The following is a 14322-nucleotide window of genomic DNA, read 5'->3' as shown; positions in this document are numbered from 1 at the left end:
TCTGACACCATAATGGTTTCTAAGTTATCTGAGGCCTTTCTCTGTGGCGTGTGGATGTTCTCCCTTCGTGGGTCTCCTCCCACAGTCCAAATACATGCATGCTAGGTTAACTGCTGATTCTAAATTGACTGCAGTTGTGAATGTTTTTGCGTTTTGCATTTTGTCTCCATCTCCATGCATGCAGTTGACTGGTGACCTGTCCATGGTAAACCCCACCTCCTGCCCTATGGCAACTAGATTTAGCAGGTAATGGTATATATAGATGTGCTCTGGCGAGGACTCTGAGGTTTACTGCTTTTGTTTTATTTAGTTAGCTGCATCGACTGTCCTACTGTAGTGTTTTTATTGCTTTCTAGCCTCTAGCTGAAGTGAAAAGGTGTAATTTGGGAAGTAATACAAGAGTACATCATCGGCTTAACTTCACATTGATATCTGACAGCCTTGATCTCTGGTGGCTGCACTAACAGGTGAGTGATGAAATGGAGATAAAGTGAAGAGTCTGAGGAGTCTGTTTTTTAAGCTGTGTTATAGGGTAGCTTTTGTTGCTTTAGATTTCATTCATGATGTAGATATTAAAGTTTCACAATCTTGTCGCCAGCAGTAAAAAATATACTAGAAAAATATTTTTGAGAGGGCTACAGATCATATAAAGAAATACTGTTGCGGCTCATCTCGCAGCTAATTTCAAAGTAAAAGTCTTTTGTCTCGTGGTGTTTCTTTTTAGGGTTGCAGAACATGATAATTCTTAACCTTTTAAGATTTTAATAAAAGTGACCTTTCCCTAGCACTGCCCTCAGGATAAGCTTTACATTTTCAGCCCCCACTATAGAGTCTAAGGAATTTTCTCCTGCAGGTGATTGTGCTGTTATGTTTCTGTCTGTTTCTACTGTTTTCTCTTGAGTCTCAGACGGGAGCTCTCCTGTCTGCTTTCATATTCTTGATTGGTCTGCTCTGGGTGTGTTTGTCTTCTTTTTGGATGAAGAAGGTTCCGAACATGACCTACTTACACACACACACACGCACACACACACACACACACACACAAGCTTGTTATGCTAATGTTTGTGTTTCTCTGCATAATAATAATGCAGTGTGATGTCTAATGCTGCCGTCAGCAGATCCACACTCTGCCTATGTCCCTCCACAGCTCGTTCTCTGTGGATAAGGAATGTCTAAGATGCAGATGAAGGTAGTGAGACGAGTTCTCCTCCCAAAAGGATCAGTGGTGTATTAATATCCTGATACTTTCAGGCTTCATGTGCAGCTGCAGTGGTTTCAGCTGCAGGGTTTTCTGCAGTGGGAAGCAGGTGATGGATACTGTACTGTAAAGGATGTCCTGAGGCGGAACTCCGCACATAGAGGCTCCACTCGTAGGCTGCTCACCTGAACCTCTTTAGTGACACATGAGTAGAAAGTGGGGGAGCAGGGCAGGCAGGTTTAGGACCTAAGGATGCAGGATACGGGACTTCTGAGTAGAACTGAAAGCAAACCTTTATTGCGGGCTGATCTCTAATAAAAAATTTCTAAGTAATCCAACAAGAAACAGAACCAGGGAGAAAAAAACATCCCAGAAAACAGGAAACGCATACCTTAAATATACACATGAGGTAAGAGCAGAGTGGAGACGCCTGGGGAACACAGCTGAACAGAATCCAACTAATGAGTCAAGGGAAGCAAAACTGAACGTAACACACATGGGATGAGAGACTATCAAAATAAGAAAACCAACAAACACAGAGACAGAAACCCTGGCTGCTACTAATGATGACATTCATAGCTGCTAAGCAAATATAGAAGTCGTGTGTCATGGTTGGTACATACATACCATAACATAAAACATTATGACTTCATTGTTTTCATAATTACCAACAGCTTCAAAATTAAGTCACAACTGCTGCAAACAAACCAATAGATATTGATTGAACAGACAATATAAAATCCTTTAATATCAGTAATCTGTATTTGCCTACTGCCTCAGATGAAAATGTCTGTTATGTAGAATGCCTGTGTTAGATGAGCGCAAGAAATTGTTTGTTCAACAGGACATCATTTGTTCCAGTGCAGGCTGTCACCAACATATACACACATACATGATAAACAGTTGGGACTGGTAGGACACAACGCCCATGATGGAGTTTTGAATTAATGGGCTGGTATTTACAGCTACGTTGCTAACTTTTTAGACAAAGACACATTTCTGTAATTTTACATCTGTACACCACCACAGTGGTTTTTAAACCAGGCAGCTACTTTCAGCTTTAATTTAGTAAATTGAACAAAAATACCGCAGTAACTGTTTAGGAATCACAGCCACTTTTAGACGTAGACGTGTTTTCAAAGGCTAAAAAAGTAATCAGACAAATAAAGCCACTTCACTGGTGCACAGAAACAAAATTGCAGAAGTCGTGTTATTGTCTAAGAAGTTACAGATCTAACTGTATTCAGTGGTTTTCTACTGTAACTGAGCACCGAAGGCCCTACTAGCTGCATCAATGCGCTGCTTTATTCTATGCCTTTAAGCACCTTCTAATTACCACAAACATACTCAAACTCTGATGGATGCTTTGGGAGCAATTTGGAGTTCAGCGTCTTATCCAAGGACACTTTGAAGTGCAGACTGGAGGATCGAACCACTGACCTTCTGCTAAGTAGAGGACCTGCTGTGCCTCCTGAGTATTTTTGCACTGGTGGGGTATCCTTTAACTGCGATGCTTTTTCCCCTCAGAATTTTCCATTTCTGTTGGGAACGTCGCTAAAACTTTCCCACTCCAAACTTGAATGAGCCAGCATTTCTTTTATCTAAATAACAACATATCAAACACATGGTTACTTTTACTCATTGCTTCCGCTGCTGTCGTTATTTTGATGTCGTCACATGAGCTTTCGCTGTGTCTGCACAGGTAGCCGATAGCCTGGCAGCAGATTCCCAGTTTCTTTTGCGCTACTGCAGCTAAAATATTTGAGTTTCTAAAAACGTCATAAGCCCTTATTCCATTTTAAGTTAGCAAAGGGACTTGCTTTTTGTCACCAGATGGGGAGGCGGGTGATTTCAGTGTGACTGTGTAAAAAGATTTATGTCCACACAACATGAGTAATATACACTCACGCAGACACACACGCACATACCCGTGGTAACCGTAGACGTGTGAACCGGCAACTGCTCTGATCTTATCTCACACACACACACATGCACACACAGCAGTGACTGCAGCGGGGTAATGTAATCTTTAATCCTCCGGTATAATCTGTAAGTAGTGTGTGTGGTCGTCTTTTCTTTCTCTCTCTCCCTCGCTCTCTCGCTCTCATCCCCAGGGATAGAGTTACTTGTCTCTAGAGGAAATAGCAGCAAGGGATTAGGAAGTAACACACACACATAGAGAAACACACACCTGACGTTGAGGCTCGGGGGTCCAGATAGCGATGACACATGCCACTCTTGTTCCAGTCACCTGATACGTTCCCTCTCTCTGTCTTTCTCGCTCTCTCTCCCTAACACACACACACACACACACAGAGTACATGGTGGGTGTGTTTGGCTGTTTGCATGTTTGTTAAAAGACTACAGCAGTGTAACGCGGATAAGTAGAGTCAAACTGAATAAATGCAGAAGGAAGAGGAAGAAAAGTGGGAACTAAAACATCAGGACTGAGATAAAAAACCCACCCCCAAAAAAGACACCTGGCTCAGGTAGGACCCTTCAGTTGGTTTAAATCTCAAATAAATATCTCGGTCTTCAAGGCCATCTCCATTGACATCCTCTCCTCCTCTTTCATCTTCATCACATCCTGCAGTGTGGAGTTACTTTAGCTCCGTCCATTCTAATAACTTTAGGGTCTGATTAACAGCACCAGATGTTTCTCTTTAGTCTTCTGAGCTGGATGATCATATGTAGAGTGAAGCTGCATTAACAGTGTGGATAAAGACATACTGAAGATTACATCACAGACAATTCTCTTTTCCAGAGGAGCATTTTCTGGTTCTGTTCCCCGTCAACATCCACGAGGAACAGAGCCTCATGGATGTTGACGAGGAATTTTCTGGAACACCAGATTAGTGATGAAGACAGCACGAGCTTTAATCAGATTCTCCGATGTTATATTCCTTTTCCGTTTGTCTTCTGTCTCTGATGAATGCATCTAGGACTTTTTTTTGTCTTTTTAACAGTGGCTTTGCGTCTGTTTTTGGCTATAGATATTACACACCTATGATGGACACAGGGGAATCTTTACTGCAAAGATAACACTGAGCTGTCTTTATAATGAAGTCAAATTAGCCAAGCTTTACTTAGTCTAGTCTCAACAATACCACTATTGTCAGATACTATTTCTAATGCAGTTTTGAGACCTTGATAAACCTTGATAATGCTAATGTGAAGACCAACCACAGTTTAAAATAAGGTAAGAGAAAACGTTCTTTATTTAGCTCATATTTGAGAAGTTCTTTTGTTACATCAGTTAATATAATAACAATAATAATAATAATTATTAGTATAATAATTATAATAAAAACAAGTAAGGAACTAAGGAACAAGTAAGTAATCACAGAGCCAGCCTTCATGCTGCTGCTCTGTAATCCTTCTGTCACATTTATAATAGGTTTATCACGTCTTTATCACGCTAATGTCAAGTTGTCACAGCTAAGACATCTAAGTTTGCATTAAGAATGACTAACTAACTAAATGCCAGTGACCGTCATACAAATCTTAGACTGTAAATAAAAGATAGACATAGCCACCGTGATATCACAGATGGGTCTGACTGTCGCTATCTTGGTTAGCAGACTACATCCGTATACTGTCTGTATGCTGTCATCACGCAGACACCGATACCTGCTATTTAGTGCTAAGATCCTAATAAACTGCTAAAACTTTACTGGCCAAAACTAGAGCACAGATGTCTTCGGCTGGCTGTTAGTGTAGTTAATTGCTCAGCTAAGCAATATTATTTATCTGATAAGCCTTAAAAAATCACCAAAATGCATGAGCCTATAAAAATGTGCCTTGTTCTTCTGTTGGATTTTTGACCTTTCAGTGCATAATGATGTGTGTACAGTTTGTTTTCTGATGTCTTGTGCCCTTTTGAAATTGATTGGTATTTGGTATTGGTATTTACATTCAAGTATTCATCAGGAATTGAATGGACGTGACAATGGGATTGACTTGTCCTACAAAAAAGCACAGATCTTTTTGAAATATATGTTTAGGAATTGGGAAAAAAATTCTTTTTGACAAGAAAAGAATTGTAAACAGAAATCCTTCCGTATTAGTGGCTCAGCAGTGCTCCTTTCCACACTCTCAATCACTATAAATCAGTCTTTAACCTGCTACAAACACCAGAAATGCTCTGTGTATCAATTTATGCTGCTACTGTAAGCAAAAGGTTGTGTGCAGCTCAGCCGCTCCATTTGGATTTATACACCAGGGGCATGTGACTGATTAAATATCAGCCACATTTTTCAGTAACCATACTCACTGGGCACAGAGTTGCCCGGGTCAGATCACTTACAGGAGCCGCAGTCTGCAGCTCTCGGTGCAGCAGAGCACCGTGCAAGGTTTTCGTTTCTCATGTCTTTATCATGTGAGCCTCCAAGCAGAACTAACTGCGAGCGTAAATATGTGTTTGGATGTGTGTGTGAGAGGTGTGAATGCCAGAGATGACCTTGACTGCAGCCAGAGCCATAAATCTCACTGCTGTACGGGGAAACTCGGCTGACCAGCAGGAAGCTGGATGCTACAAATGAATAAAGGATCAGAATCAGTTTATAGGCAGCTTAATCTCAGCAGCTGCTGATGTCAGCAAAGGACACGCCAGGAGAGACGCTTTGATCATTTAAAATGTTTGGAGCTCTGACATGGTGTGATTTCTACAGGAATTTAAGGCAGGAATTTTGTAACTTCAGTGCTATTGCTCTAATTAGAAGATAAGAGAATTCCTGAATGTACACCTTTGACCTATAACGAGCGATCTGCACATTTCTAAACTTTGAGTGGAACAGAAGAAGCTACCATAGCTCACTAGCACCCTCCAATCATAGTGTACCCACACAGAATATTTGATTTATTTTTGATGACAACAGCTTCTTTCAGAAGTGTGTGGGTGGTTTCAGCTTCCTGACTTTCCTGTTAGCTTAGTTACAATTTTATTATTCACAGAGTCCTTTGGCCTCAAGCCAATAATACTCTGTAAGTATGGATTTACTGGAGCTGTTTCTTCCTTTTGTTTCTCACTTTGCAGAGAGTTTGACACTAGAATTGCTACCTAGCTAGCTGGCATGTAGCTGAAGGTGTAGAGAAGAAAGGAGGGAAGTTCAAAGCTGATAAAGCAGCTCAAGAAAACGAAACAGCAGCAACAGATTCTGAGCTGCACGCCGTCTGTTTTCTCAAGACTGTGAATAAAATTAATAAATAACTGTTAATTATTGTTTAACCTGAGACATTCATTGTGTCTCGAGTGAAGAAAAAGAAGAATTTTGATATCAAAGTTGAGATTAAAAATAGAGTAACAGACTACTTTTTTTCTCACATTGCTCACGTTTTCTTCTTCTTTTTCTTCCTCCCACCATTATTACTATTTGTAGTAGTCATAGAAGTTTGAAGAGGTGTGTTTACATTTTATAAGACCAACTAGTTTTCATCAAAAGCTTATATGCATGAACACACACATATGCATATACGCTGTTTGTGATTGAGACCCACTCTGTATCCCTGGCTGACTTGAGTGTTATTAATTAGCTCTCCATCTATACCTACAAGAAATCACAGTCTATTTCACCAAGAAGCGCAGATGACCTTTGAGTGCTTTCTGGAGTGGATTTAGCTGGTAGGTTCAAGTATCCAACCAAACTGGGCAATTCCACTTTTACTGGTTTAATCCACTCAGATCCAGTTCTAGTGTTAGACTACTCTAATTTGCTTAGTTAGGTTCCAGTTTTAGGTCATTCCAAAGTGGTAGGTGGTAAGTCTTCTGTGTAAGTCTTGGCAATTCAGTATTTGCCATTTGACAGCCATTTTGGTCACACCTCTGGGGCGTTATTTGGGTAGTTATTTTTAAAGGCCAGAGAATCATATCTTTAATTTTCGTATTTACTGGGACATAAAAGTTGCATCTACTGAGACGCCACCCAAATCAGGTTAGAAAACATTGCAAGATATCATATACACAGCTACAAGACATTATGACTTAATTTGAAGCTCAGTTCTCAGTGCCAACACGGTCCATCTTTATGGCTGAAGCGTTCAACAAATGCCGTGCTAATTTAAATTCTGAATATGGTCAGCCAAGAAAAACAATGTCTTTGCTGCAAATGGCAAGCATATCTAACCACCACAGGGAGCATATCTATCCTGCCACCACAGAGTTTAAACAGTTCTGAACCTTTGCTGTGCACATGCATCAGTGCAGCAACACGATTGGCTCCAATGTTCCCCAGTTCAACTGTTGATTGGACGTTTTGGTCACAGGGGCAGAAATGTTACAAAATTCCCTCATAGATTTCTATTTCTCTTTATCTCATGATTTCTCTGGTTACAATTTCAGTGTCAGACTAAGTGACTAAGTGACTTTCCATCAGTCAATTTTATATTAGGCGCCAGTCTAAATTGGTCAGTGTTATTATGAGACAGGTGCAAACCTGCCAGCTCCAGTTTGAAGCGTCTCAACTTGTCAGCTTTTTGTTGCTTGTCCCACTTTGCAAAGTTGCACGCTGCGAATGGAAATAGTTTATTTAAAGAATCTTGTAAGAAAACTTTTTGCGTGTTTGTTTACAGCTAGTACCGCATCTCGGGGATCTTTTGACAAATCACCAACAGCCTGAAATAAAGCTGACTGGCTCATTAGTTTGCTGTTGGCCAGTTTTCATGCTGGTTTATCAAGTGTTTCCATGGGAGTGCAGTAGCAGATGTTTAGATCAGTATTTTTAGCAGCTTCTTAGAACAGCAACTTAGTGTAAGGGAGAAGGGTTACTGTGTGTGTGTTGTAACCAGATCTCAGAGGACAGAAGGACAGAATTAAGACCACTCTCTCAACACTCTGTTCATCATACTCACACATACTGAAAAATATCTTCAATTCATACCTATCACAAGTGGTCTACACCAGAGGCTAACAAGTAATTGAATTCAGCAGGTACAGTCACAACATAAAGCCAACATATATTTGCATCAGGAAACATTAAGGCTAGCAAAATAGTCAGCCAGCTTAAGATACAGGATTTGTAAAGGCTTAAAGGGTCCTCAAAAAGTCCTCCAGGATGTCAAAAGGGTCCTTGAAGAAGGTTAAGCCATCCTTGAGTAGTTTCAGGGAGGTCATAAAGAGGTTTCTGTTGTCCTTTAGGGAGTTTCACCATTTCTTTAATATGACTAGAGGACTGCAAGATCTCTATTGTCCCAGAATTCAGGAGATGTCACACCTCAAAAAAACAAAAAATCAAGTAAAAATAGAGTTTAATGCTAATGAGATCACTGAAAAGAGAAAGCTGCTGGTTGAGGTTGAGGAGGAAGAATGCTTAGGCTTTCTTGAAGTGGCTTCTGTGGTTCAGCTTGTTTTTGTCTTTAAAAAAAAAAGTTTCTCAAGCATTTTTTCACGTGGCATCGGTAGTGTTTGAAGAGGCTCCAGTGGTTCTCCTGAGTGATTTTTAGGTAACCTTAACATTGTGGCTTTATTACATGTTAATAGGCTTTTTAAATTGGCTGAACTTATCACCAAGGTGGTCTCAGTGGTGCTTAAACAAGCTCTGAAGGCATTATAGCGGCGCATCTGAAGGAGCTCCAGTATGACGCAGTAGGTTAACAAATATTTTGGTTGTTGTAGTAATGACGGTCTGCAGGACTTCTTTTTTGTAACCGATCCACCAAGCTGACACAATAGGCCACATTTAAAAATAGACACTAATGTGTATTTACTATCATAAATAACCCCCCGGATCCAGATCGTGATCTGAGCCGTATCTGCCCACCTTCACATTCGATTACAACACCGTCTCATGTTGTTCTGAACTTAATAATCAGCTGTAGTTATAAATACAGACACTGACTCACAGTGCTGCTATATGAGGATAAACTTAGAGAGTCAGCAGCCTGGCACACAGCTCTTCTACAGCTAGCCTAATGTTACACACACACACACACACACACACACACACACACACACACACACACACACACACACACACACACACACACACACACACACACAGTATTTAAAGTCTGGGTGGAGCTATAGTGAATTTTTTTGTTGGTTTGTTCTGAATAAGATTAATACATTGTGACTGGTTTAATGTGTTGTGGATCACAGTCAGTTACAGCTCATCAGAATAGATTATAATAGGTCTTAAAGTAGAGTTGTATTTCTATATTTTATTTCTAATCTTTTATAATGGTACAATTAGAGTTCATGTAGAGTGGATGTAAATGGGTTATAGTACTCACATGGATGCATTAGAAGTCATAAAGAGTTGGCCAGACTGTTATTTAAAATGGGATATAATCAGGTTTACCTTCATTACATTACACTGGACATATGCACTAAACCAACATGACCAGAAACCTCCTCCTACTCCTCTTCTTCCACCGCCTCCCCCTCCTTCATCAGGCCTGATTCAGATGGCATCAGTGTTTCCACCCACACACTGTTGTTACAAAAGATTTCACTGCAGGGCTTTGACATGCTGTAACTTTAAACATACACAGAATAATATGCTTGCATCAGGTAACTAGCATGAACTAGCAGCAGCAGGTGGATTCAAACATCTTCAACTGTTTTCCTAAAATTGCTCACATGTAACCGCCCTCCAAATAATCCACTGCTAATAATTCATGGCAGATTTAGAGTACTCAAGTTTTGTTTGTTGAAGAAATGTTTTGTAATAGTTGTGTATAGTGTGATGTGGTCAGCTTGGATTCTGCGTGAGCTCGGTTAGTGTACTTCCTGCCTTTTGAAAGTTTACACATCTTTCTGGCCGAGTGGCAGCTGGACACGTGGACTCATTATGTGAGCCAATCGTTCGCCCTCTCTTCGCTTTGTCTTTCTGTATTATTGCCTCTCTCTGCCCCGAGCAGCTGCAGCTCCATATGTTCTGTATCCATATGTTAGGTACTGTTAAGCAGATCTGCTGCTCAGGTTTCCAGGTCGTAACTCCAGAGATATCAAAGATGAGCTCCTTTTGTTTGCTCTTCAGAGAATATGCCAAGAAGTGTGTCTTTCTCTTTAACAGGCACAGCTTTAGATATATTTCCTGATCCTTACAGATGGTTAATTTGACAAAAGGCTATTTATGAAATCATTATTCAACAAATTTTTGGATAAAAGTTCTTAAATGTATTAATAAATGTAATTTAATTTCACCTTCATAAAGTGTCAACAGACTAATGACAAAACAGCTGAGGAATCATTATTAAAACTCAATAATGGCCAATATTTTTAGCCAAAAGGGACCAAACTAAATCCATAACATCATAAAATGGCTCACCCGTTTTATGTAGCGTGAATACGAGTCAACCAGGGTTTTTTTCTGGATTCATTTCTAGATGTTTTCAGTATGGAAAAATATAAGTATATCCTTATTTTCGCATTGTGGTGTGACTGTAGCAACTCTGAAGTGAAATTTGGGTCAATATAAGTTTCAGCTTCATCCTTAAAGCAGAAACTCTGCCCTGCAAACCTTTGTGTTGTTGCTGTTTGTTTGAAGTGTGTGAAAACAAAGGTATTAGAAATCAATTATTTAAACTTCGTGTCTGTTCCCAGGAAGTGGGAGTGGTGCAGTGGGCGGAGCGTTGCCAGGTCTCATAGGTGCCACTGGTCCCTCAGTCATGATGAAACCCTTTCTGCCGTTTCCTGTTGAGACAACGTCACCAGTTGGACTTTTCCCAAACTTCAACACGGTAGGTGTGTGTGGTAGCGACAGGTGAGCGTGTGTCATAGCTGCAGGTCAAATAGATCGAACAAAAAAATCTTTCATGGTGTCATCAGTACTCGGGTTGAAACAAGCTCGTGACCTCTGACCTCTGTGTGTCTCACTCAGATGGACCCGGTGCAGAAGGCTGTCATCAACCACACCTTTGGTGTTACCATGGTACCTAAAAGGAAACAGGTCATCTCCTGTACTGTCTGCCAGTTGAGGTTCAACTCTGATGTAAGTGTGTGTGTGTGTGTGTGTGTGTGTGTGTGTGTGTGTGTGTGTGTGTGTGTGTTTTGTTTCTGGTCGATATACAAGATATAAATATAAATGAAGTGTTTGCTTATTAATACATTTACACGTTTGCTAGAAAATGTTAGCACTGTATCTTAGAAATGTTTGCTCATTAGCACCTAAAGCCTGTGTAACTGAATTAGTTTTCCAATCATAAATATAATTCAGCACATCTAAAATTAACATTTGCCATGCAAGCTAATCTGAGCTTGCTGTTAACGACCGCATTTCAGTCCTGCGTTTTTATGGGATCTGATCCTGAAAATGAACAATAACAAAAAACTGCCGTTTATTGTCTGACTTTTAAATTTTCACTGGCGTTACTGTGGATGAAAGTTTATTCTCAAGTAGTTTATAGTTAGTCTTGCTGAAAAGGAGGGTCCTACCACTAGAGAGATGAAGTCTTTTCTTTTCTTTTTTTTTGTATAATTTTGTGAGGTGCTCCTGGAAAAGAACAGGTGCGTAAGCTCAGGTGTAACACCTCCCCTTCCACACCCTAATGACACAGATCTGCGTAAACGACACTCTGCCCATTCACAGACGACTGCTGTGCGGGAACGAGCTGCCTCATTAGGAACATGCCAGTCAAACATCACTTATTCATGAGCTGGTGAAATTATTCATGAGTGAACATGAAAACAGGAATCACGGCTCAGAGAAGTAAGAGAGGAGCGTGACCTCTTATAGGGGAATTAGTCTTATGGGATGTGATACGAAGATTTTGTGTAAAGCACTCTCTAGAAGACTAGATAAATATGTGCCTAATTTGATAACAGACGATCAACAAGGCTATCATAATATAAGACGTGTCCTCAATGTACTTTATGAGAAAAACAATAGGGAGGACACTGCGCTGCTATCACTAGATGCGTGCAAAGCCTTCGATAGAATAGAATGGAATTATCTCTTACAAGTGCTCCCCAGATATGGACTAGGTGAAACATTCCTGAAATGGATCCGATTATTGTATACACATCCAACAGCACAAGTTTTAACTAACAATAACGTATCAAAACCCTTTAATTTACAGCGATCAACCAGGCAGGGCTGCCCTCTGTCACCAATTCTCTTTGTGTTAGCAATAGAACCTCTGGCCATAGCTGTGAGAGCAAATGCAGGAATATCAGGGATAAGAATTGGAGGAAGAGACCATCTAATTTCTTTATTTGCAGATGATATTATATATATTTTTTGACTAATCTGAAAGATAGTAACCCTAATTTAGTAACATTAATAAAAACATTTGGAGAATTTTCAGGAAACAAAATTAAAAATTCTAAATCAGAATTAATGTTTCTTAATGAAGAAGAAAGAAGAAGCCCTGTGGTGGCCACCCCATTTAAAACAACTACAACAGGCTTTAAATATTTAGGCATTAGGATCGCCCCAAGCATCAAGGACATAACCTCAATAAATTATGATCCCCTTGTAGAAGAGGTCACGGAAATGCTAAACCGCTGGACAAACCTGCCTGTATCTATGATAGGCTGGATAAATATCCTAAAAATGACAATTTTACCCAAATTTTTATAATACTTCCAAACACTTCCGTTGCCTCTACCAACTTCATTTTTTGACAGTTTAAACAAACTATTTAACCAATTTATTTGGAATAATAAGAAGGCAAGGCTCCGCTTACAACTACTTTACTTGCCCTATGAAAGAGGAGGTCTCCAAGTCCCCAACCTCAGATGGTATTATATGGCTGCCCAACAACACCTCCAGCCTGGGTTGACATCGAGCAAAAATCTGTTCCAGATCTTCCCTTACACACTTTTCTATATTCTTCAGACACTAAGACATTAAGAAAAAAATACAAGGAACCCTTTCTTGAAAAATACAATTATAATTTGGCATGCAGCTCATAAATATGTGGGCGATCCTCCATCGCTTTCGCAATTTACCCCTATTTGGGGAAATGGAAAGTTCACGCCAGGTAAAAGTGTGGAGGATTTAAAATATGGAAAAATAAAGGCATTCAAAAAATTAAAGACCTATATGCAGATGGCATGCTGCTCACATTTGATCAGTTGTGTAAAAAATATTTAATACCCCCAAAGCACTTTTTTAAATATTTACAATTGAAAAACTATTTGTCATCAAAACTGCAAAGGATTGCTGAACTTCCACCACTGACAAAAATAGAGGAGGCATGCATTAAGAATACAAAAGGGAAAGGTTTTCTCTCTATATGTTATAATTTACTGATGCTTTCCTCAAAAGACTCAGCAGCAGATAAACTGGATGCTTGGAGAAGGGAGATCCAAGAGGACATAGATGAAAATGACTGGAACCAGGCTTGCTTAAAAGCACAAAAACAAACAATAAACACACGCTTTAAACTACTGCAATATAAATGGCTCATGAGAACCTATATAACACCTGTCAAGCTTCATCATGTGTCCAATGATATTCCGGACATCTGTACTAAATGTTTAGTTGAAAAAGGGACTCTTCTTCATTGTCTATGGGAGTGTCCTAAAATCCAGGACTTTTGGAAAGATGTTATCAAATATCTGTCTGAAGTGTTTAAGGTAAAAATCCCTTTAAAAGGAAAACTCTATGTACTTGGAATATATCCAAGGGAATTTAAGCAATCGGGAAAAAAACCAAATTACTGGACTATGGACTACTTCAAGCCAGAAGAGCCATTGCGCTATGTTGGAAGAGTATGGATGCTCCCTCCATGGGACTCTGGAAGAAGGAAATTGCAGTCTCTCTAGGCCTGGAAAGAAACATTACCCTTCCTGTTGCAGTGTGAATACCCAGAAAACGAGGACTCGCATTCATCTGATTGGCCAAAACGCCACGTTACTGGATGATGTTTCACTGTTGGGAAAAGCTGAGCATGATGAAAAAAATAGCTATGGCAATTTCTTGTTAACCTTCCTGCTGCACAGATGCTCCGGCTTTATTCAGAGAACGAGGGGGCTGCACATTTTTCACGCATCGCCAGCCCAAAAGTGGCCTCAGGTCCATCTCCTGTGCATTTAACATTATATGTAAAGTCCTGTTTTAATCAGTCCGGCTGTGTACACAGGTGGCCCAGAGGCCTGGATTTAATGTGTGCTATATGTAGGTCTGTAAATAAAACATAAATGTATTTTCATGCTTCAAACCTATTGTCCTTGTTTTGAT

At 39.9% G+C, this 14322-nt stretch overlaps 1 protein-coding gene across 4 annotated transcripts in view; it reads left to right on the top strand.

Annotated features, from left to right (window-relative positions):
* The window catches only part of znf385b (zinc finger protein 385B), a 118843-nt gene that overhangs the window by 93896 nt on the left and 10625 nt on the right, over window positions 1-14322 (top strand). For all 4 annotated transcript variants that reach the window (XM_076874690.1, XM_076874689.1, XM_004567930.6 and 1 more), the window contains exons 5-6: window positions 10740-10876; window positions 11017-11127. In XM_076874690.1, the coding sequence (XP_076730805.1) occupies window positions 10740-10876; window positions 11017-11127 (248 nt within the window). The remainder of the gene's footprint in view (window positions 1-10739; window positions 10877-11016; window positions 11128-14322) is intronic.

Source organism: Maylandia zebra, linkage group LG16, assembly GCF_041146795.1.
Source record: "Maylandia zebra isolate NMK-2024a linkage group LG16, Mzebra_GT3a, whole genome shotgun sequence".
In the NCBI taxonomy this organism is placed as follows: Eukaryota; Metazoa; Chordata; class Actinopteri; order Cichliformes; family Cichlidae; genus Maylandia; species Maylandia zebra.
Note: the sequence above shows the minus strand (reverse complement) of the source record. Positions and strands in the feature narration are given on the sequence as shown.